The sequence below is a fragment of the Anolis sagrei genome, chromosome 3 (assembly GCF_037176765.1).
Source record: "Anolis sagrei isolate rAnoSag1 chromosome 3, rAnoSag1.mat, whole genome shotgun sequence".
NCBI classification, from domain to species: domain Eukaryota; kingdom Metazoa; phylum Chordata; class Lepidosauria; order Squamata; family Dactyloidae; genus Anolis; species Anolis sagrei.
The window spans coordinates 147280710-147303904 of record NC_090023.1 but is presented as its reverse complement, the minus strand read 5'-3'; the positions used below and the strand labels follow the sequence as shown (position 1 = coordinate 147303904).

At 38.7% G+C, this 23195-nt stretch overlaps 1 protein-coding gene across 5 annotated transcripts in view; it reads left to right on the top strand.

Moving 5' to 3' along the window:
- GBF1 (golgi brefeldin A resistant guanine nucleotide exchange factor 1) overlaps window positions 1-23195 on the top strand; it is a 90665-nt gene that overhangs the window by 8633 nt on the left and 58837 nt on the right. For all 5 annotated transcript variants that reach the window (XM_060769212.2, XM_060769215.2, XM_060769214.2 and 2 more), the window contains exon 3: window positions 10-76. In XM_060769212.2, coding sequence (XP_060625195.2) covers window positions 10-76 — 67 coding nt within the window. The remainder of the gene's footprint in view (window positions 1-9; window positions 77-23195) is intronic.

Genomic DNA, 23195 nt, shown 5'->3' with positions numbered 1-23195 from the left:
TATGTTTAGGATGAAGAACGAGATCCCCTGCTGCACAGCTTCAGTGTTTTGAAAGAAGTGTTGAATAACATAACTGGTAAGCCTTAAAATTAGTTTTGCGTGTCTCGAGTAATATCGCATTGCATTTATTTTATATATTTGACTGTATGTTAGACCTATAAAAATGAATGAGTGCCTACATACACAGGCACTCATTCCCTAAAATATAGTGGTATAATGATGTTATTGAGAAAATAACACTAGATTCATAATTGGGGCCCAGATTCAGTGAAATTTATTTAGTTCAGTTACACATAAACTCAAATAAAACATGTTTGATGAAAAAGGAAAACAAAATGGTCAGGCAATACCTTTAGTATGGTCATAAACATAATTGTGCATGGACTATCGAGATCTGCAGGTGTTTTTTTCAAGCAAAACATCATAAAAAGATTGGGGTTGAAAGAAGAAGTTTGATACTGATCAGTTTGCATTATCAGAGCCTTAAGAAAATGGAAATGCAGAGAATTTCTTTTGAGATGAACAACTTTATGGCATCCTGTGTGGGAATCACTAAATGAAAGAAAAGGCAAACAGGTGTGATTATAATCAAGAGAAAAAAGGAGGGAAACAAAAGGAGGGGCTTTGGTTGGGTGAATGAGGAATCAGTTTTTTAAAAAATGCATGCTGTCATTTTCTTCCCCTCAAACTTGAGACAGGAATCTGCAGGGAAGGGGAGAGGAAATGGATGGATGGCATTTTGAAATCTTGTAATTAAGTATTTCATGCATTTATTTATTTATTTATGACATTTATATGCCGCCCTTCTCACTCAGAGCGGCTTACAAGTAATATACAATACAATAAATAAAATAAATACAATATCTTCCTGGACCCCTCTTTAATCTGGTCCCAGAGTAGTAGTTGATGTTGAGGGGAGGGGCTCCCAACTGATGACCCTGAAGACAAGATGGCACTGTCTTCTTTGCCCCTCTCTTTACTTCTCAGTCCAAGTGTAACTGAATTAGATTTATTAGCTTATAAACTGGTTACAGTAACTCTACCAATATTTCCATCTCTGGTTCCTGCATACATAAGTGTATTCAACCGAGTGTGCTTAAAAAAAATCTCAGCTTGTTGCTGAATGTACAGTTCTGAATGCTGTATGCATTGGGGTTATGGGATGGGATGCCACACTTATACAGATGGAAAATTAAAATTGAGAGTACAAGATCCTTTAAACTTTTGTTAAGTAAAGGTTAAGTCCCATCAGGTTCAACTCTGGGGGGTGGTGCTCACCTCCATTTCTAAGCCAAAGAGCTGGTGTTGTTCATAGACATCTCCTAGGTCATGTGGCCAGCATCGAGCGCTGTTACCTTTCCTTTGGAGCAGTACCTATTGCTGTACTCACATTGGCATGTTTTTGAACTGCTAGCTTGATAGAAGCTGGGACTAACAACGGGAGCTCACCCCGCTCCTCGGATTCAAACCTTTCGGTCAGCAAGTTCTGCAGCTCAGCAGTTTAACCCACTGCACCATTGCAGCCCAATGTAATAAAAACTTTTGTTACATGGCTTGAAAAATTCTTAAATGTAATTAACTTCTCTTGTACAAAATAATTTTTTTGCCCCAAATCCTTTTATGGACTCTAGTCTCCAAAAATGATACATTCTTGTCTTTGTCGAATGTTTTAATAAAGAAATTCAGCAACCCTCCCAAACATTCTAGTAGATAAATGTGAAAACAGGCTCAGCTGCTCCTCAAAGAATTATTAAAAAAAACAAAACAGTGGGAATTTTTAGGTTATCTTTTTCTCCATCATGATAATGAGAGTGTATCTAACTAAGCCAGTGCAACAGTCAGGAAACTAGAAGAATTAAACCTGGAATTTGCCATGATTATATAATGTAGTGTAGAAGTACCCTCTACTTCAGTGGTTCTCAACCTGTGGGTCCCCTGTGGGTCCCCACATGTTTTGGCCTACAAATCCCAGAAATCCCAGCCAGTTTACCAGCTGTCAGGATTTCTAGGAGTTGAAGCCCAAAACCTCTGGGGACCCACAGGTCGAGAGCCATGTTCTACTTCCTTTGGCTTGTTTGTGCTTCAACTATTGTGAGCACAATCTTGTTCTCCATCCATGTGTATATAGTTTGCTAAACTTGCCTATAATAACAACAGTTTTGTTTCATACCCACCTCTCTTCACGGCTAGACATAGTTAAAACACTTTATCATAAAACATTATGTATATACATACATTAGAATGAATTTCTGTGAAATATATTAAAATAAACAGAACAAAGATATTGCAGTAAACAGAATACATAAGTTTAAAATACATAGTTAAAATTGACTGGATAGACCTTCAGGAGGCATGAAAAAGAAGGAGGCACAGTGTCTACCTATAACTGTGGTTCATCTGTGAACTCACATAATCCACTGTTTCCCCCTCTATTGGTTACTGGCTGCTATGGCAGGCATGGAATTGTGTGGGTTGGAAAGGGAATTGTACTGAGCATATGTGGCATGTGCCCCATACCAGGGTGGGCTCAGCCAAGGAGATGTAGTGCTAAAGTTTTTTAAGATGGTTTGTGCAAGCGTCAAGAATCCAATATGTGTCAGTTTACGCATGAGCACTCAAAGAAGCACAGTTATAGGTCAACAGCTTACTATTTAAAATCCAAGATTGTTTTAAAGACATGAATTTTCATTGGTGTCTAAGCCTGCTTCCCCAATGTAGTGTTTAAAACTACATCACTAAATATGTTTCACGGACTTTGGAAATTCTTTTATTGTGTCTCTAGATTTTTTTGTCCCTAATTTGTGAGATTTTTTGCCTTACAAAATTCTTCAGATACTCTAAGAATGGCTCCTCAAAGCTGGAATTAGAAATCAGATATAGGGCTGTGTTTAAAAGAAAGGGGGATTTTTATTAGCATAGTATGCTATTTCTTAAAACTGTTATTGATTACAAACTTTGGTTTTCATCAGAGGATTTTCTACAGAAACCATTTTAATATCTCAACTCCAAATAATTGGGCCCATTGGAATGCAATCTTTCCATCTTTCTACATTGCACTCATCCCATTAACTTCTGTACATCATTAAACTGGCTGCTATGATACCCATGATGTGTAAAAGGGAAAAGGTGACTCAGCCCTAGTCCAGTGACTGATAGAAGGGCACCAAATCTACATAGTCCTTATGAAAAAAATGAAGCTGGGATTCTATTTTCAGATCTTATACTAAAGTAAGATAACAAATAGTGTTTCTATGAAAAGATAATAGATATGGACAACTAACATAGGAAAACAGATTTAAATGTTATACTTCAAAGCAATTTAAGGCAAGATAATTACTAATAATCTACAAATGGATTGTTATTAATGTTTCTCCTGGCTGCCTTGCTACAGAGTTAACCAAGAGATACCTATGGCGTTGAGATAGACAGATAAGTTCAGTATTGTGAACATATGAAGGTAGGCAGTTATTTTGGAGTTGGAGTCAGTTATTACCTAATTGCTAGGCTTAGCAGGGATTTCAAGCTGGACACTAGAGAAGGAACTGAGAAAGCTTGTAGAAAAGGAAGAGAAAGGAAAAAGAATAGCTGGAAAGAAAGAATAATGCAGCCTGCTATTCTTCCGGTTCTTTTCTGGTTGCTCTTAAACTACTAAATTTATTATTTTTTATTTGTTACGTCTCATTTTATATCTTGTCATCTCAGGACATCATACAATTACAATTAGACAGTTTAAAACAATCCGAATGTAAAACATAAAATAAATTAGGATAAAACAGTGAAACTTTTTAAAAACAGAAAACATTCGGAATGGTAATAGTTTTAAAAATTATATTGTGCTAAGAGTGTTTTACAGTCTGATCTGTGTGAGCTTAAAAGTAAGCACTTTGTATTCGGTGCATTTTATTCTCAAAGTAGCTGTCCAAAAACAAACCAACAAAAACCCCAAACAACTGCAATCATGGAAGAATACGTTACTACAGATGCAAAACTGTCTCTATGACATATCTGTGTTTTATGAGAGCTAACAAATTGAAACTGAATCCAGACAAGACAGAGGTCCTACTGGTCAGTTGTAAGGCCGAACAGGGCATAGGGTTACAGCCTATGTTAGACGGGGTTACACTCCCCCTGAAGACGCATGTTCGCAGCTTGGGAGTGATCCTGGACTCATTGCTGAGCCTGGAACCCCAGGTCTCACCGGTGGCCAGGAGAGCTTTTGCACAATTAAAACTTGTGCGCCAGTTGCACCTGTACCTTGGGAAGTCTGATCTGGCCACAGTGGTCCACGCTCTCGTTACATCCCGAATAGATTACTGCAATGCACTCTACGTGGGGTTGCCTTTGAAGACTGTTCGGAAACTTCAATTAGTCCAGCGGGCGGCAGCTAAATTACTCACCGGAGCATCATACAGGGAGCATACCACCCCTCTGTTATGTCAGCTCCACTGGCTGCCGATCCAATTGCGAGCACAATTCAAAGTGCTGGTTTTGACGTACAAAACCCTATATGGTTCCGGCCCAGCGTATCTGTCCGAATGCATCTCCTTCTACGTCCCACCTCGGAGTTTAAGATCTTCTGGGGAGGCCCTGCTCTCGGCCCCACCTCTATCACAAGTGAGATTGGTGGGGACGAGGAGCAGGGCCTTCTCGGTGGTGCCCCCCCCTCACCTGTGGGACTCACTTCCTGGGGAAATTAGGTCATTGACATCCCTCCTCTCCTTTAGAAGGAAATTAAAAACATGGATTTGGGACCAGGCCTTTGGGTAATGTGGCGGATAGATAAGGGACAAGTGATGACTAGAATTGATGGATTGGACAATGTGGAATTTGAATTTACGGACTCTGAGCTGGTAAACGTTGAATACTAGATTGTTTTTAGGGACTGTGATGTATAATGGATTGTTTTAATTACTGTTTATATGTTTTATTTTTTACCTTGTTGTTGTGCTGGCATCGAATTGTGCCTTTTTGTAAGCCGCCCTGAGTCCCCCCATGGGGGTTGAGAAGGGCGGGGTAGAAGTGCGAGAAATAATAATAATAATAATAATAATAATAATAATATGCAATAATACGTCACATAAACTTTGGACAAACTCTAGATGTTTCATTTAGGAATGTCATCTTGGGTATTCAACCATGATGATTTTATGGGAAAAGACAAAGTTAAAAGGACATAATTTAAAGGAACAGAGATGTTTAAATTCCACAGTTAACTTTTCTTTCTGAAATCATATTGGAAAAGAGCCTCGCAGCTTCAGTGCTTTTTGTGTGTGTGTGTGAATGGTGTCATATAGCAGTAATGAACATCTTCTCAAGGTAATGTTGGAAACAGGACAGCACTGATTCCAGGTGCAATAGTTGTGCACCTTGCTTGATGGTGTCCAGTACTGTTTTCAGAAACTTCTGCATTAAAGAAGCAAAGTTACAGTGTTTGGCTCTTGAACGGATTTAACTTGAGCATTTCTTCATTAAGTTATGGATGAAGTAGCGTTTATATTCAAATTTATTCAAGCAGTAATCTTTGACATTTGAGTTAGCTTTTAGAACAGTTTTGCATTTATAGTAATATATATTCTGTATTTCCTCAGTCCCTGCTGAATTTGTTTTAATCTGTTCTGGATGCAAATTTCCAACTGCCTTGTCTCACTTCTCCTCTTGCTCCTCTTTCCTTCTCCCTCCTGTGGACTATGTTTGATCAGGTGTGGCAGGAATATCCTTTCTCAAGCTGCGCCCTTTATATTAGTCAATATTACCATTCTCTCCCTCCCATTCTCTTCCATCTCCTCTGAGCTTTATCAGTTGACTTATAATTTTGGAATTCTCATTGGAGTCTGTAATACAGTTTGTTCATTATTTAAACAAAATCTGTTTAATGAGCAGAGGGGGCAATGTAAATGTTAGGCATGTTGCAGCAGAGTACCTTTGTTCTCCTTGGAGTCTTTGCTTATTTAACTGTTTAGGAATGATGTATGAGATGCTCTGATTTGGGATGGGAAGGTATGTTCCATCGGTTCAAATTTGGCTCAGAGGAAAGAGCTGAGTATCCTAACCAGCTCATAGATAACCTGGTGGCTGTGGAGGTGTTGTTTTCAGCTTGAGCCTCCTGTATCTATACATTTAAGTACCATAAATAAAATTGGAGAAAATGGAAAAACTAATTTGAAGGCAGCTGTTGGCCCTGGTCTTGTAGTCCTGTGCCTGCTCCTTCAGCTATGGTCATACATACTTATTTTGCTTTAGGACAATGCCTACTAAAATCAACAGCTCTCTCAATAGGTTACTTGCAAACATTGTTGGCCTATCTATGAATATGAATTTAAGAGAAACAGAGACTTTTAACTGAATTTTAGGAACTATGAGCTTTAAAAAGATCATTTTTCTGCTTAAATTTAAAAAGCAAATAAATCAACATTTGAGCTTTAAAGATAATTTAACATCAAAGGGACATGAAGGGAAAAAGGAGTAGCTACACGGACATAAAATGAGTTCTCTTCCACAGATTTTAATTGACCAAAGGCAACATTCCTGTTCTCCAGAAGTCAAATGACCTTGATAATCTTCTCTTCTTCCCTCATTTTTGAATATGAGCAGGGTTTCCTTTTACTGTTTCTCCTCAAGCTGTTACTTTTGCTCAAGGAAATATGCTCTGTGATGTAGCCTGTGATAAAGCATTATTGGGTTTTATAAGTCATGAGCACCATTTTGAGTCATGCCCAGAAACAGACTAGGGGCTAGTTGAATTGTTTATTAGCTAGGGAGTAATATAGTCCTTGTAAACCACTCAATAGTATTGCTGTACCTTTTTGTACTACTAAAGCATGTGGCACTATGATCTAGACATCTCTAGGAATAGGTGCAATTGGTATATTAGCTTTAAGTACTCAGGGCCACCACAGAAAGCACCAAAACTCAGATCTCTGTATGTTTTCGATGGTTTTATGTAGAATAGCATTGGGGACAAAAAAGAGCCTTGAGGGACTCCACAGATCAGTGCTCAAGGAGGCAAACAGAAACTTCCCAGTGTCCTATAACCCCAGGCATGTCCTTCCAGGAAAGAAGAGAACCATTGAAAAATAGCATATCAGGGTTGAACCCCATTGAGGCTGCCTCAAAAGGATACAATGGCTGACCATATTGAATGCTGCTGAGAGGCAGTGGAATAACAGGGGTGAATGTATCTATCAATTTTCTGAGGAAGATTGTCTCCTGAGGTGAAAAAAAGCCATGTCTGTCCAATAGTTTCTCTGACCTGAAATTAAATTGGATCATTATATTTTGTTTCCTTCAGGAGTTGAGAAGCCATCACATCTCTTAATACTTTGTCCCAAAATGAAAAATTGAGGACTGGCTAACAATTATCTGTTATAGAGAGATTAATGGAAAATATTTCTGACAGAGGCATTGGAACATGTCTCCGTAAACGTAATGGTAGCCCTGCCTTGTTGCAAGGAGGTATTGACTGCTACCTTATAGATGTGGGATTACAGAAAATAATAATTCCTTTGGGGCTTGCATTATCAGGTGTAAGTTTTTCAGTGATCTCTAGCACAAATCCAATCACTCTAGTGCCTGTTGTTTCACTGCTTTTTTTGGAAAACTATTGTGTCCTCTTCTTTGACCATTTCCCTGTTCCAGAGTCATAGGTAATTGGTTTCCACACCTTGCTCAATGCAAGCTGTCCCACTAAAGCATCCTCAGTGGATAGCTGTCCAGACCCTTTTGGAAGACATCCAGAGAAGCAGTTTGTTCCAATCAATGTCTAACTCCTCTGACTGTAGTTTAATTGAACATCTTTCTAATGTTCAATTAAAAGCTATCTTCCTGTAATTTCAAGCCATTAGACCAGATGCTATCCTCTGGGGCAACAGAAAACAGCCCTTTCCTCTCTGTAACAATCCCTGATATATCTAATGAATGTGATCATGACAATCTCAGTCTTCTTCTCACCAGGCTGAATAAGCCCAGTACAAAAATTTTGTTTTTCATATTTCCTATCATCCTTGTCACCCCTCTGTGAAATTGCTTCTTACATTAAGGCACCCAGAATTGAATGCAATACTCTAGATGAGGCTTGACCAAAAGATAATATTGTAGGTCTGTTACTTCCATTCATTTGGAGCTGAATTGACTGATAATCCAGGGCCAGTATGCATGCCTTATTATCAGTCCCAGTATGGGTCACACAGGGACCCCTCTAGCTGTTGCAGAGGTGCTAGGGAGTCCTGACCACCCAACAGTGCTGAACATGGCTTGGTACCAGTGGAGGGCTACCCTAATCATTCTCCCACACCCTCTGTATTGTGATCATCTTTGGTTATGACATGGGTCCTACCTATTTGCTGTTGTCTGCATTGATATCACCCAGGCCATAGAGTGAAGGTAGGAATCCCACCTCACCCCCGTTTTCTGAGTACCCCATTGCCCAGGCCAATGTCACTGGAGGCGAAGGCTGACAGGTAGGACCTGTGTTGCAGCTGGAGACCAGAACAACACAGAGATGTGGGAGAAGGGACACTGAGTGCCATCCAGTATCTCTAGGCTGCTTAAGCCCGGGAACCACAAGCTGGCAATGGGAACGCTTGGCTGGTGGTCAGTGTAGATGTGTCTTTGGAAACCATGTTTACGTTAATGCAGGCTACAGTGGAATTCACTTTCTTTGCTGCAGTAGTGTCTTGTCACCAAATAAATAGTTTGACTCTGTTTTACTCTGTTTTAGTGCTATGGCTGGGCTGATCTATTTTGAAGAAAAGAGCGTTGGATGTTGATGGAGGGCCTTTTTGACATGCTGATCAATCCATGTAATTTTTGTATTAAAAATCTTGGAAAATTGGGAATAAAATGGATACAAAAGCAACAGTTTCTTCTTTCAGCAAAAATACCTTCAATTCCTTCTTCAAACAGAGTGCAAACGATTTACTAACCTTTACATTTCATTTCTCACCAATCCTTAATTATTTAGCCTTTGGGCAGTAGAAAGTAAACAAGAAAGATAATACTAATGTTGACTCTGAGTCACTGTGGCAATTAGTGAGCCTCAATTAGGCACAAACAACTATACAAATACTGTAGCTGACTTTAAGTGTATATTTTAGGATTGAAAGGTGGGATATGAATAAGTCTTTAATAAGGGATTAAATAAAAGTAGTTTATTTTCCATAATAATTGATTATAATTGATATTTTAAGAAATGTTTAATTAACCAGATGCTCTAATTAACATGCAGGCATTAAATACCATCTATCATGGAAAGATAAAATTTGTGAAATTTCTCTTTCAGATATTTATTTATTAATTATTTATTTATTACTTGCACTTATTAACCGCCGCTCTCAGCCCTAGGGCGACTCGTGGCGGTGTACAACAACATAGAAAAGACAGTTTACAATAAATCAAGACAGTGACCAACATTCTACTACTACAAACATCTACTTATACTAAAAATCCGCTTCGTCATATCATGGGGTCATAATCAGTCTCATAGTCGTAGTCCATTCCGGTCGTCATTTCCAATAACATAGCACTCAGTTGAAGGCCATCTCGAAAAGCCATGTTTTCAGGCCCTTACGAAAGGCCATAAGGGAGGGCGCCTGTCTAACTTCAGCAGGGAGGGAGTTCCACAGCCGGGGGGCCACCACTGAGAAGGCCCGCTCTCTCGTCCCCGCCAGATGTGCCTGTGAGGCAGGCGGGACCGAGAGAAGGGCCTCCCCAGATGATCTCAAGGTCCTCATGGGCTCGTAGGCCGAGATGCGGTCTGCAAGGTATTTTGGGCCGGAACCGTTTAGGGCTTTGTAGGATAACACCAGCACCTTAAATTGGGCCCGGTAGCGAATCGGCAGCCAGTGGAGCTGGGACAGCAGCTCCACTGCGCCCTGCTCCTGTTAACAACATGGCTGCCGCGCGCTGGACTAGCTGAAGCTTCTGGGCCGTCTTCAAGGGCAGCCCCACGTAGAGAGCGTTGCAGTAGTCGAGGCGGGATGTGACCAAAGCGTGTACCACCGTGGCCAAGTCAGACTTCCCAAGATACGGGCGCAGCTGGCGCACGAGCCTAAGCTGTGCAAATGCTCCCCTGGTCACCACTGAAACCTGGGGATCCAGGCTCAGCGACGAATCCAGGGTCACACACAAGCTGCGAACCTGCGCCTTCAAGGGGAGTGCGACCCCGTCCAGCACAGGCTGTAACCCTATACCCTGCTCGGCCTTACGACTGACCAGGAGTACCTCTGTCTTGTCTGGATTTAATTTCAGTTTGTTCGCCCTCATCCAGACCATTACAGCGGCCAGGCACTGGTTCAGGACTTCGACAGCCTCCTTAGTAGCAGGTGGGAAGGAGTGACAGAGTTGGACGTCATCTGCGTACAGGTGTCACCGCACCCCGAAACTCCGGATGATCTCACCCAGCGGCTTCATGTAGATGTTAAACAGCATGGGGGACAGTATGGAACCCTGAGGAACACCACAGGTCAAAGGCTGTGGTGTTGAACAGGAGTCCCCCAATAACACCTTCTGGGTACGACCCTCCAGAAATGACCAGAGCCACCGCAAAGCGGTGCCCCCAAGGCCCATCTCTGCAAGGCGTCCCAGAAGAATACCGTGGTCGACGGTATCGAAGGCCGCTGAGAGGTCCAGGAGCACCAACAGGGACAAACTAAATAACAACACTTTGGTTTACATTTTCCTCATTGCTTCAGGGGAATGTTATGACCTATATTTTGAGTCCATTTTATCATACAGTTTTTCACTAGTTCATCTTCCATTTTGGTTTTCGGTGCAAGTTTTTACATTGTGTCTCCCAATTCTGCCTTATTTAGCTCCATATCCACTTTCAATTGACTTTATGGACAGTAATGAATATTCATATTTTTCAATTTACTCCATCATTTTCATCCTTTATTCCCCATATTCTATCACCAGCATATAAATTATCAATTTATCTTGAATCTTAATTTCTCTTTTAAGTAATGCTTCATGTGGTATGCATAAAGGAAATTTAAAATTTACTTCATTTTACATTAGTTCCATATTCTTGATATCTCTGATTTGTTTAGTGGGTAATGTATATATGAAATTTTAAAAATTGACTAAAATTGTATAATACGAGGGTTATCTAGAAAGTAAGGTTACAAGGCACGTAGCTCTCGTGGGGAAATTTATCGGGGGAAGTTGGTATCACTGCCGTGTAGTGGAATGCCAGTAGAAGCGAGTGAGCAGTGCCAGTTGTCAGTAGCTCATTGACTGGCGTTGTGGTGAAGTTTAGAGATTAGCATCCTCATTCGATTTCCCTCCAAGTGCGAAGTTTGCACTGTAATACATTACCTAAATGCTAAGGGCATGAATGCTGCTGCAGTTCATCACAAAATCGTTTCAGGTTATGGAGAGGACGTAATATCAAAACAGCATGTGACAAAATGGGTACGGAATATATTGTGAGACCATGAAGAAACTTAGCAGAGCCATCCAAAGCAAACATCATGGGATGCTTATGGCGGGAGTCTGTCTCTTTCAGGACAATGCGCGTCTGCAAACTGCTCACGTAACACAAGAGTTGTTGACTTCATTTGGTTGGGATGTTTTAAACCACCCCTCTCATGGCCCTGATCTCACACCCAGTGACTATCATCTGTTCACTAAATTGAAGGAACACTTTGGTGGAAAATACTTTTCTGACGATGATTAACATCAGAAAATCAGAGTGATGAACTGACTGAAAAAGGCAGAGGGAATCTTCTGTGTATTGAACTTAATGGTGATTATGTGGAAGAATAATGTAATCCATGTAAGTTATTAAAATATATTCATTCTTTGTATATATATATTTAAAAATCTTGTAACCTTACTTTCCGGATTACCTTCATATTTCCCTAAATTATGCTATTAATTGCTTGTAGCAAGTTCTGGTGTCATAATGTACTCTTTCTAATCTAGTCAGTGGAAAACTATCCATAATTAATCATAACTTTGATGGTGTGCTTGAATCTCAGAAAGGAGAGGGGGAAAATAAAAGAAAATGTGCAATAATAATGGGTGCCATTATTTTACCTTTGGTTGCAAATCACTGTACACTTACTTAGGAGACCATTAACACATCCTCCCCCCCCCCCCCCAAAGCAGATAAAGTATAGGAGAGTGCTGTTAATCTTTCAGACCGGTGGTTCTCAACCTGTGGGTCCCCAGATGTTTTGGCCCTCCAAATTCCAGAAATCCTAACAGCTAGTAAACTGGCAGGGATTTCTGGGAGTTGTAAGCCAAAACACCTGAGGACCTACAGGTTGAGAACCACTGTTGCAGGCTAAGGTTTAGTACTTGTGGCCCTCTATAAAGATTTAGCTCAGAATTCCAATCAGTCCTAGCCAGCATAGTCTATCGTGTGGAATTCTGGGAGTCATAGTCCCAAAATTGCTGGAGGGATGGAGTTGGCCATTTGTGTTGTAGACTGCCATCTTCTTTTTCCTTACAGTTAGTCCATGTGAGAGGATAACAATCCTTGGCTTTTCTTTTCCCTCTCTATTCTTATAAGCTTCATTGTGTTTGGGGTGATTGGCAGGAACATATGTCTTACATACAGCTGGAAATACACTTTTGAGTCAATATAATGAGTGGGTGGCTGTCAGTGCACGAGACAAATTGTTCTGGGAAAGGAAGCATTGTCTTTTAAGTCAGAAGCAAGTTCTTTTTCTTCTGGGAGTTTGAATGCAGACGAAGTTGGCAAGAGTCTGCAGCATTTGCTACAGTCTATATTTCCATTATTGCTTGGGCATATAAACAACTATCTGTATAGTGGAAATGTTTCTGGTAGAGAATAAAGTTGCTGGTTCCTTGCAGCTTACTTTCTGTTTGTTTCACTTAGGAAGTGATTCTGGTTCGAATATCTGAATCGCAAGATAATAGCTCACTGAAAATCGAGGGACATGTAGGTTATCTTCCTGTTTCAGCTTGTGAAACATATAAAATAGTGAATTATCTTCTATGGCACTGATAGGTTCTTTCTAGTTTTTGCATCTCAGCAGTTACCGCATCCTTTCTTTTCATTCTTTTTGAATCATGATTTGATGCACGAAATCTGTTTAAAATACCACTGCAAAATTCCACCTCTTGGCATATTGTTTTAAACTATTCTAAGAGCAGGAGATGATTTATTGACTGGAAAATTATTTGCTACCATTTCTGTGGTGGAGGGGGTTTGAAAAAGCAGCTTCCTGGAGTGCATGAAAAATCACTTAAGTTTTCTTAGTGGCAGAGTGTAAGGAAATAAACATGAAGCATGGAAATTAATTCCCAGCAGAGTATGGGAGGCCATACCAGGGTCTCCCAGGAATATTCAGTCCTCTTCTCACTTCGTGCTTGGGCAGGAAGGCCACTACATTATGAGATTCTGTGATGTGTTGTGCATTACAACAAAAGCTTAATTACATGCTAATAACTTTTAACTCTCCCTCTTAAAGACAAAGCTCTTTATAAACATATAATACTTTAATCTTTTTGGGGTGGGGAGAGGAGTAGGAAACACTTCTGAACATGTCATGTGATTAAATATGGACAAATATACTTCAATTTCTGTATGCGTTTCTTACATGGGATGAGCCCTTATTTACTGCAACACTGCTTTAGCCTATTTTGATCATTTACACATAGAGTTAAATTATGAGAAAGGAGAAGATCATACTTTATGTTCAATATTCATTTACTGGAGAAGCAAGAAACAGTCCCATGTTGTTGTTATTATTACTATTTTAGCAGACATCTACTCTGTATCAGCCTCATAGCACTTGAATTATGACCATAATGACACTCTGCAACCTTCTAGAAGTTGAGCAATATGTACAGTACATTTTCATCCATGATATACAAAAAGATAGACAGCTGAAATATAAGGCCACAGAAAGGCCTAGAATAGATGTTCATGTAATGCAGTGGCATCAAACCTGTCGCCCTCCAGGTGTTTTGGGCTTCAGCTCCTGGAATTCCTGGCCATTGGATAAGCTGGAGGGCCCCAAGTTTGATACCTCTGACAAATGTGACTGCAGATGCATGGTACAGTAGAGTATAGGATGATCAAGAGGTTTAGGGTGCTAGATGTTTGAGGGCTTCATATTGATCCCTATATAGGTAGTCCACAAATTACAAACAAGATCGGTTCTGTAGGTTTGTTCTTAAGTTGAATTTCTATGTAAGTCAGAACAGGTACATTTTGAAGTGGAACTCCAGTCAAAGCCATGTGTGTGTGTACATATACATATATATGTAGCTAACTAGCTTTGGCTAGCATAGGGAAGAGTTAACACCCCTGTGGTGTTTGTTTTGCTCTCTGTGCCCTCTGTCCCTATGATAATTGAATTTTGAAAAAACTGGCTTGTTGTGGAAACGAGGATTGGTGGTCAAGCTTCAGCAGAGATACCTTTTCCACCTAACACTTGCGAATTTTCTTTCCTAGAGGTAGATTTCTTCCTGTTGTCCCACCTCCATTCTTAACTATAAAATGCTTGTAAGTCAGATGTTTGCAATTTGGGGACTCCCTGTACAGATGTTTAGTGATTCCATTAGGTGGAGCATGTGGTCTCGCTACATATTTGATGTTTTTTGTTTGTTCTCTCCATTTATTTTGCACAAGTTTGTAAACTGAATTCCATAAAAAGACTGACAAACTTTGATTTTCTGTTGACAAACTTTGGTTATTTAAAAAAAGGACTTACAAACTTGTGCATTATAAACTTGTGCAAACTTGTGGGATAAACAGCTGTAGGAATCAGCTGTTTATCCCACATTAGGAAGTTTTGGATTAAGAGACTTGCAAAAAAGACTTACAAACTTCAATTTGTTATTGATAAACTTTTGGTTTTCAAAAAGGACTTACAAACTCGTGCATTTTGCTGTAAGAATTAGTTGTTTTTCCCACATAAGGATTTTTTTTGGTTTAGAGAATTGCATGAAGTATACTTTGTACAAGCTGCTAGTACATTTAATGTTATAGTACTATGAACGTAGATATGATATACATTCTTATGATTATATAACGGTATTACTTTTTGGTGTATAGTAGCCTTTTGCCCTTGTACTTCGGGGAATCCTTGCTCTCTATTGATTTTTTTTAAAGTCTTCACTTTGAATGGGAAGAATTCAGCTTAGTCCCTTTCAATCAAGGAGAAGGGGATGGCTGTTTTAACATTGTAAAAGTGTGAGTCCATTCAGAGCATTCAGTGTCAGAACATCAGTATGCTTAAGTGTCTTTGCATAATAGGTTCTTTATTGCAGTTATTTGTATCGTACCCATTTAAAATTATGTGTATTCAAGATCGCTTGTAGTCAAATAAAATAGTCACAAAACACAGAGACAATAAAGTAGCGGTAGAATGAAAACACACTTATGAAAAATAGCATTGTTAAAAAGCCCACTGGAAGAGAAGATTCTGCAAAGTAAAAGGAGGAATTGGAAGAGACAGGCATACCCCTGGCTGTGTTTCAAATCTGGGTGCCAAAATTGGATCATTTAAAATTCCCAGGAAGTCTTCAGCCAAAACAGTTTAACTTGGAATGGGCAAGAGTGATGTACTATCCCAGCCTTGTCTGCATTAGTTTTGGAGATACCACCCTCCTGGAAAGCCTGTTCTTTCCTACTCATAATTGGGATGCAAGTGTAGTGAAATGATAAAATTAATGATAAAATGTAATAGCTATTCTTTTATACCCTTTGAACAAGGATTTGTGTGTGTGTGTGTGTTGAAAGTGGTGTATTGTGTTTCTTGTGCCAAAATGAAAGGAGATGGTAAGGATGGGGTAGCAGATGATGTCAGGATGAAAGCATCATGAGGCAAAGCCCTGGTCCCTCTGAATTTTTTTTCATCCACTATCAATCTGGCCACTGCAGTCAAAATTGTTTCCATCCGCAGAGCTAGGGGTTGACTGAGGCAAGACTGACACAACCAGCATATCAATGATGGCGATAAAAGGAATTCTTTTGGCTACTGCCAGCACTGGAACATTCAGATGCTTTTTGTATACTTCATGAACCTATCAGTATACCTCAATCTAGACAAGTGATGGGCAACTTATACTTTCCATTTTATTCATGGCCCCTGGAGCCCCTCCCTTTATTGCTGTTTATATCAACAAAGGACAAGGAGAATCATCCTCTGGAAGCCCAGAGGAACTACAGTACAATTATTTTCTTTGTTTTAAGCACAGAAGTGCATGGCAATAGGGGGTTATTGCAGGCCACAGCAAGTCTGGGTGTGTGTGTATAGCCCCTGACCCTGACTACCGTGTCCACCCCAAATTAGAATTTCCCATGCAGTAGAAATTCCTCTGCAGTGGTTTAAGCTTCAGTTTATCCAAATTTATTAATTTCAAAATATCCCTTACACAGTACATTTAATCTTCTGTTCACTTCCCAAGATAAGATGTTTATGGTAGAGTTGAGTTTCAGCCATAAACCGTTCCTCTCACACTGGTTTCATATTTATTTTAAAAATGGAATTACAGAAACAGAAAGATCCTGTGTGTTTAATGAAATATAACTGTTGCTTTTCTTTTCTCATCTACAATCGCTCGGCATCCTCTTTGGGGTGAGAAGGGAGGGGTATAAACAAACAAACAAACAAACAAATAATACAATCAGGAGAAAAATATTTTGAATTGAAACTTTCATTATAAATATGGATTTTTTGGGTGAATTTGTTGGAAACGTGTAACCTTTTGTGCTATCAAACAAGATCTCTATAATGTTTCTCCAAGCTTGTGGTGACTTTATAATTGTCAGCCGCATATCTAATTTCCTTTTTTTGGCTGAGAAATGGCTGTAGTATATAAATGCTGATCAAACTAACCTTCAGGAACAGTTAGTAATCCAGTCATGTGATGTGTTGAATGGAATGTGGCAAATAGCTAATGGGTTTCTGTGAGGAGTCCTGAGCCTCAACAAGTTAAACAAGCACACAGTACCAGGCCTCTTTGTGTTTCTTTATTCTGATCAGGTGTCGGAAATGATTAGGATCAACTATTTTCTTTTTTGTTTTGTTTTGTTGGCTAATGTCCCATGGTGTACTCGAGGAGAGAGAAAAGGGGGCTAGGCTCAGCAGTTCTGTAATGGTATGGAGTGCATAACTTCTGTCTGACTGCAGATGGACAAAACTGTGACAAAACACTGATAGAAAATGTTTCTGGGTATGGTGCCACTGTGTTGGCACCTATCATTCTGAAGCAGCTGGAAATGTTTTGCAAAAAACTATCACCATTTTTTTCTCTGCAAGCCCAGGGAATAAGTATGGGTGCCTTCCTCAGTTTTTTATTTTTGTTGCATGGGTTCCATCAGAAGTGCAACTCCCCCGCATTAGCAAAACTCTTAAAGCTTATGTCAGTGCTGACTTGCTGCTTCCATCCTTGCCATTTTATGCCTTATTCTTGTCCTTCATGTACTATAATTATAGTAAGCAAGGAACCTCCATGAAAGTAGAGCATTCCCAATAATTGATTGTCTCCCAAAAGAAGTAAGCAGAATATCCAGCTATCCAGAAGGAGTTTTGACCACTTTTCAGGAGAACTTTTAGGGATAATACTTCTATTAAAAGAGTGGCAGTTGAATGCTTTTAGTCTGGTTTTGTGTTCTCTTTTTACTTCTGTATTTTTAAAAGAAGGGCCAGCACCTAATTAAAAATATGCCTATGAATTCGATACCTTTTCATTAAATATATGTTAAAAACACAATAGTTCTAAACATACTTTATTGCATTAAGATTTTTGAGGATGTTGTAGATCTGCAACATCTAGATAGGGCTAGTGGGAAAAATGGTGGGAGTTGCAGCTCAGCAATGTCTAGAGGCAGGCCCGTAGCCAGGATTTTGATTCAGGGGGAGGGGGCTGAGGCTACCCTAGCAAACCTTTTGTATCGTTACCCCAATACCCCCATGCATATGGGATATATTGAGTATGGTGATCAGATCATGATATGAATAAACATAACAGTTTAAATAATGCACCAGTAAGGCCTTCTTGCGGACCACCATGAGAATTGGGGGGGGGGGGCTGAAGCCCCCAACCCCCCCCCCCCCCGGCTACATGCCTGTCTGGAGGACTACAGTTTCCCATCCATTTTTATTGATGCTCATATTGTACAGCTAGCAGCAATTTAGAAGACATTACTCACTTATTTATTTCAGGTGATAATGCTATTTTAAAAACATATTTGGCATAAGTGCTAATACTGAAAATATATGTATATATTTAAATCTTCTCCCTGGTGGGGATACTTTTCATTTTATGTTTTAAAAAATAGAGTAAATGAACTAATTAGTCACTAAATGCTGTTGCCTTTAAACTGAATCTGTACAGCATCTCTGGATCACTTATGAGAACATAAGTCACAAATATTCCTAGTTCTCAAATGGGAACCGCTATCTTCATGGATCTTTCCAGAAAAAAAACTATTTTAACTACTCTGAGTGATGAAGTCACTATATAAACTTTTCCCCAGAAATTTGGACTGCAAACCATTGAACCGAAGGTGTGTTTATTACACATCAAACCACCAAACCCTTACTTCATCCTCATCATGCTTGCTTTGGTGAGAAGATACAGGAAACCTCTCATTTATTTGACAAGTTAGGGACTTAAGTGTTGTCAGAAAGTGGAATCAGTTGAAAGTGGAACCTGGATTATTTTAGCTTCCAAATTTATTTTGAATGCTGAAGAACATAAATGTTACACTTTATATCACTTTTGAATGCATGATAAAGCTAAAGGAGTTTTTACACACATTCAAAAACAATTTAAGGAGGAGTCTTCTTCCTGTATTGTTGTTATTTGTTTATTATGTTTATTAAGGAGACACAAAACAGCTTACATTAAAAGCATTTCAAAACAAACTAAAATCCACAAATATACAAACATTAAAACAGAACTAAACATTAATGGTATTAAAAAAATCAAAACTTTAAATCCACAAACCACGTGGAAGCCTTGGGATCATGCACATGCATAGAAACCATCCCAAGCAAACATTGTAGGAAGGAAGAATTAATGAAAGAGTGGATTCCTCAACAGATTAATGGAACGTCTGTAATCTCTAAGCTTTGAAAGAGCAAGTTCTCAGCAAGCAAGGCATCTAAAGGTGTGGGAAGGTCTGTATCCAGATATGGATTCTGCCTTCTTTGGGTGAAGGAAAATTGCTCCTTTGAATATGCCAAAGATTGAATTAAATAGGTTCTGAAAACAGTGAGTTGTAACTGTAATTGTAGAATGGTAATATTTGGCCGGGAGATGTCAGTGTCGTGTATTGCAGTTAGCCTGCACTAATTTTTGCAGCTGTTCCAAGACAAACAACTGCAGGAATAAATGGAACAATTGTGCTATTAATTATGAGGTAAATGATGAAGACTACAAATGCAATGCCTACATTTGCAGAGCAACTTTTGTGTGGATTTGATCATGTCAACTATTGTTATTCGTGTTTAATAATTATTATCTTCAATTTGTTGTTTGCTTTGTACTACATGTTGTGGTGGTATATTTGCTAATTCTATAATTATTTTAGTACTAATAATTTTCCATTAACTCAATTATATTTTTAACTCCATTATATTTACAGAAGTAATGGATTAGCCAGACACAGACAGGAATTACTCTTAATTACCTAATTAATTATTCCAAGAATAAGAGTTTAGTATGCTTTCATAATTGAATCTACATTACTGCCAGGAGCTTTGATAACAACACGTAACAAAATTTGATTTTTTTTTCCCTGTCCTGGCTTGAAAGTGCTATTTCCTGTTTAATTGTGTGATACTTACTTTGAAAGTAGTTGCACTGCCATTTTTAACCTTTCAATGTTCAATTTTTAACTTTTCATATGCCATTTTTTTGCAGTTTAATAAACCTTTTCCATGTTTCTATGATAGAACCGATTAGGAAACGACATTTATAACCTGGGAACAAAAATCAGGTTATTTTGTTAACTGAAAAAATGTTCATAAAAATGACAAAAGAAACAGAACAATCAACCTAGTTTTCATATGCTGAATTTGAGAGGGGAAAGTTCTTTTGGAATACTTTCTTTTCAAAATAAAATCTGAAATCGTTTCAATGCCTGCTATTAAAATATTGTGGCCGTTATTTTACAAAGTGTTTCAGAATGATGGACTCAATTTCAAAGCAGTATATTTCATAATGGCAACATGTTACAGTTACATACACATACAAACTTATAAATCTTTTCATGGTTATCAAGCTAGCAAGTGTTACTAACTGTTTTGAGCCAGAAACAAATTGAAAAAACAACTCCGAAAATGGAGGATATCAGCAGGCATAATGTTGTGGGGTTGCCATCTTGCAAATGACGAGGTTATGGGTTGTTTGTGTGCTGGGAGAGGCATGTAGTGGCAATCATTTGAAACTATACCACACACCCCACTCAAGTGGTAAGAGTTTCATTCAAGGGAGGTCCGTAGTTGCTGATATAGAGTGATTTTAAATCAGGCCCAGCTTTTTAAAACACCCTGGATATGTTTAGTCTGTGTGTAATTGTAACAATAATAATGATAGTAATGACAACAACAATACATTTTATTTATGACTCGCTTCTCCTGATGGCTTGAGGTGGATTACAACAAATTCAAAAACATATGAACATAAAATCTATACAATAAATTACATAGATAAAAACACAGAAATATGGGCACTTTTTCCTTCACACACAAAACAGAATCACCCAAGAATCTTCTAGCTAATGGGCAGTAGATAATTATCTTTCTCTTACTATCCTGGATCATCATCTTATTAAAAACTTATACAGACACAAGAGCCATGCTGGATCAGACCCAAGGCCTCCCTAATTCAGCATGCAGTGGCTAACCCTATAAGAAATCACAACTGGAATATAAGTACAACAACACCTTTCTTTTCCACTGCTAAGGTTATTGTAAGTCATAGTCAAAGAAAACATACACAAGAAGTTTATGCCAGGTTTTGCTTGCCAGTTAGTAATATCTCCTGATAAATTGATACACTGATGATTATTTTGAGTTTTGGCAATAATCTTGGGTTTAATGGTTTATCAGTTTGGGGACTGTTGGTGGAACAGTGGTTTAAAATGGATAAGAACAAAAATTGGATTAATATAATCAGAAAAGTTCATGGCAGTATGTTTTTGGACTACTAAGTGAACTATAGGATGAATTTAATATTAAACATTCCATATTAATTTTTTATACATAATAAAATTTAGTTTCTTCCTTTTTAAACATAATCCATGGTAATTTATGAATACTCAAATTGTAGAATAAAAATGGTATTGCAGTAGGGCATATAGAATCAGACAGTTCGGTCATGTGGTAGGATTTCGGTCAGCTGCAGAGATGAAATTCTGTGTAGCCAAAAACCACTAGTTTTCATTGAATCATGACATTGGGGTGACAACAAGGGCCATCAAGCTCCAACTTCCTGCAATGCAGGAAAATACAATCAAAGCACTCTAAACAGATGGCTGTCTTTTCTTTCCCTACATATCTCAAAAGAAGTCGACTCCACTACACTCCAAGGCAGCCACTGCCAAACAGCTCTTATCATCAGGAAGTTCTTCTCAATGTTTAGGTGGAATCTTTCTTCCTGAAATTCGAACCCATTGCTCTGTGTCCTAGCTTCCAGAGCAGCAGAAAACATACTTGCCCTCTCCTCAATGTAACATGCCTTCAGATATTTAAACATGGCCATCATGTTCCATCTCAGTCTTTCAATAGTATTCTTTTTGCCATCTCTCTTTTGTAATAATGAGAAGTTGTATTTGTCTTACATTTTACCTGCATGTAACCATATCATGTTCTCTCACTTTTACAACAGAAGTGCTAATTTTCTAGGCTTCTGCAACCACTTCTTTTAGTATTGCAGTAATGCTTTACTTGATACAGTATGCAAAAGAGGAAATGTTGCTAGCTGTATTTCAATTTTGTATTCTTTTGTCTGTAATTTGTATTTGTTCTGTTATTGTTGAATTCATTGTAGTGAATCTGACTTTTGAATTGTGGCAGAATAAATGCAGAAAGGACAAACTTTCTGTGAAACTACTGCTTAATCCCATAATTTTTGAACAGAACTGAACATTTTTCAATCAAGAATTTGAAATAGAGAAAAACCCTATAGAATTCAGATAATTTTATATGTGGAGATGAATTATTTTTAGAAATGTGAATTTGGGAGGTGTGTGAAGGCTGAAGGAATTCCACCTTGTTCTTGGGGATTATAGTGTACAAAATGGAGAATTAGTCATGCCTTTATCAACTTTGAAGTACTGTGGTAAACAACTGTCAGAGGTCTAGTGTCTTTTGCTGGATGGGTTGTATGTTTCTGTTTATTGGAGGTGACATTCGCAGTAGAGCAGTGGTGAAAAGACCATGTTGCCATTGCTAAATATACATCTCTGGCTGTCTGATAATAGGTTCCAGGAAGTTCAGTGGAAAATTAAAACAAAGCAACATTTATAGCTGATTGAACTTGAAAAGCAGTTTTCAGGCTGAATGGCAAATATGTGGACTTCAGCATTCCAGTAGTCTGATGCAATCCCGCTGGATGTGACTGACCTTGTGTGTACAGAATGGACTGTGGACACAGCGGCATGCAAAACTGCTTCATCTCTGAAGTGCTTTATGGGAAGGCAATTTTTGCTCCCCACACTGAAACAGTTCTTGTATACACATCCTATATTTATACAGAACACAGAGTTCTAAACAATTTTTGTTACTTCATCAAAAGGCAACTTTGCTGTGATCATCTGCTCCTCCTCCAAAATGTACAGCTGACTTTTTCCCATAATACTTATATTATGATAAAGCATTGGCAGCTGTGTTGGGATGCTGAAGTGAGAGTCTCCACGTTGTTTTAGTGATTTAGATTTTGAGTACTAACACTGTTAATTCTATATGTGTTTGTGTTCAGTTTGACTTTCCTAGCCATCTTAGACCCCCTTCTACACTGCCATATAATCCACATTATCAAAAGAGATAATCCACATCTGCTTTGAACTGGATTGTATGAGTCTATACTGCCATATAATCCAATTCAAAGCAGATAATCTTGATTTTGTATGACTGTGTAGAAGGAGCCTGAGTTTGGAACATCAGTGTGGAATTAATCTTTGTAGCACCTTGGAGACTGAGAGAATGAAATTGGAAGCATAAGATTCTGTAGACTAAGGCCCCTTCTACACTGCTATATAAAAT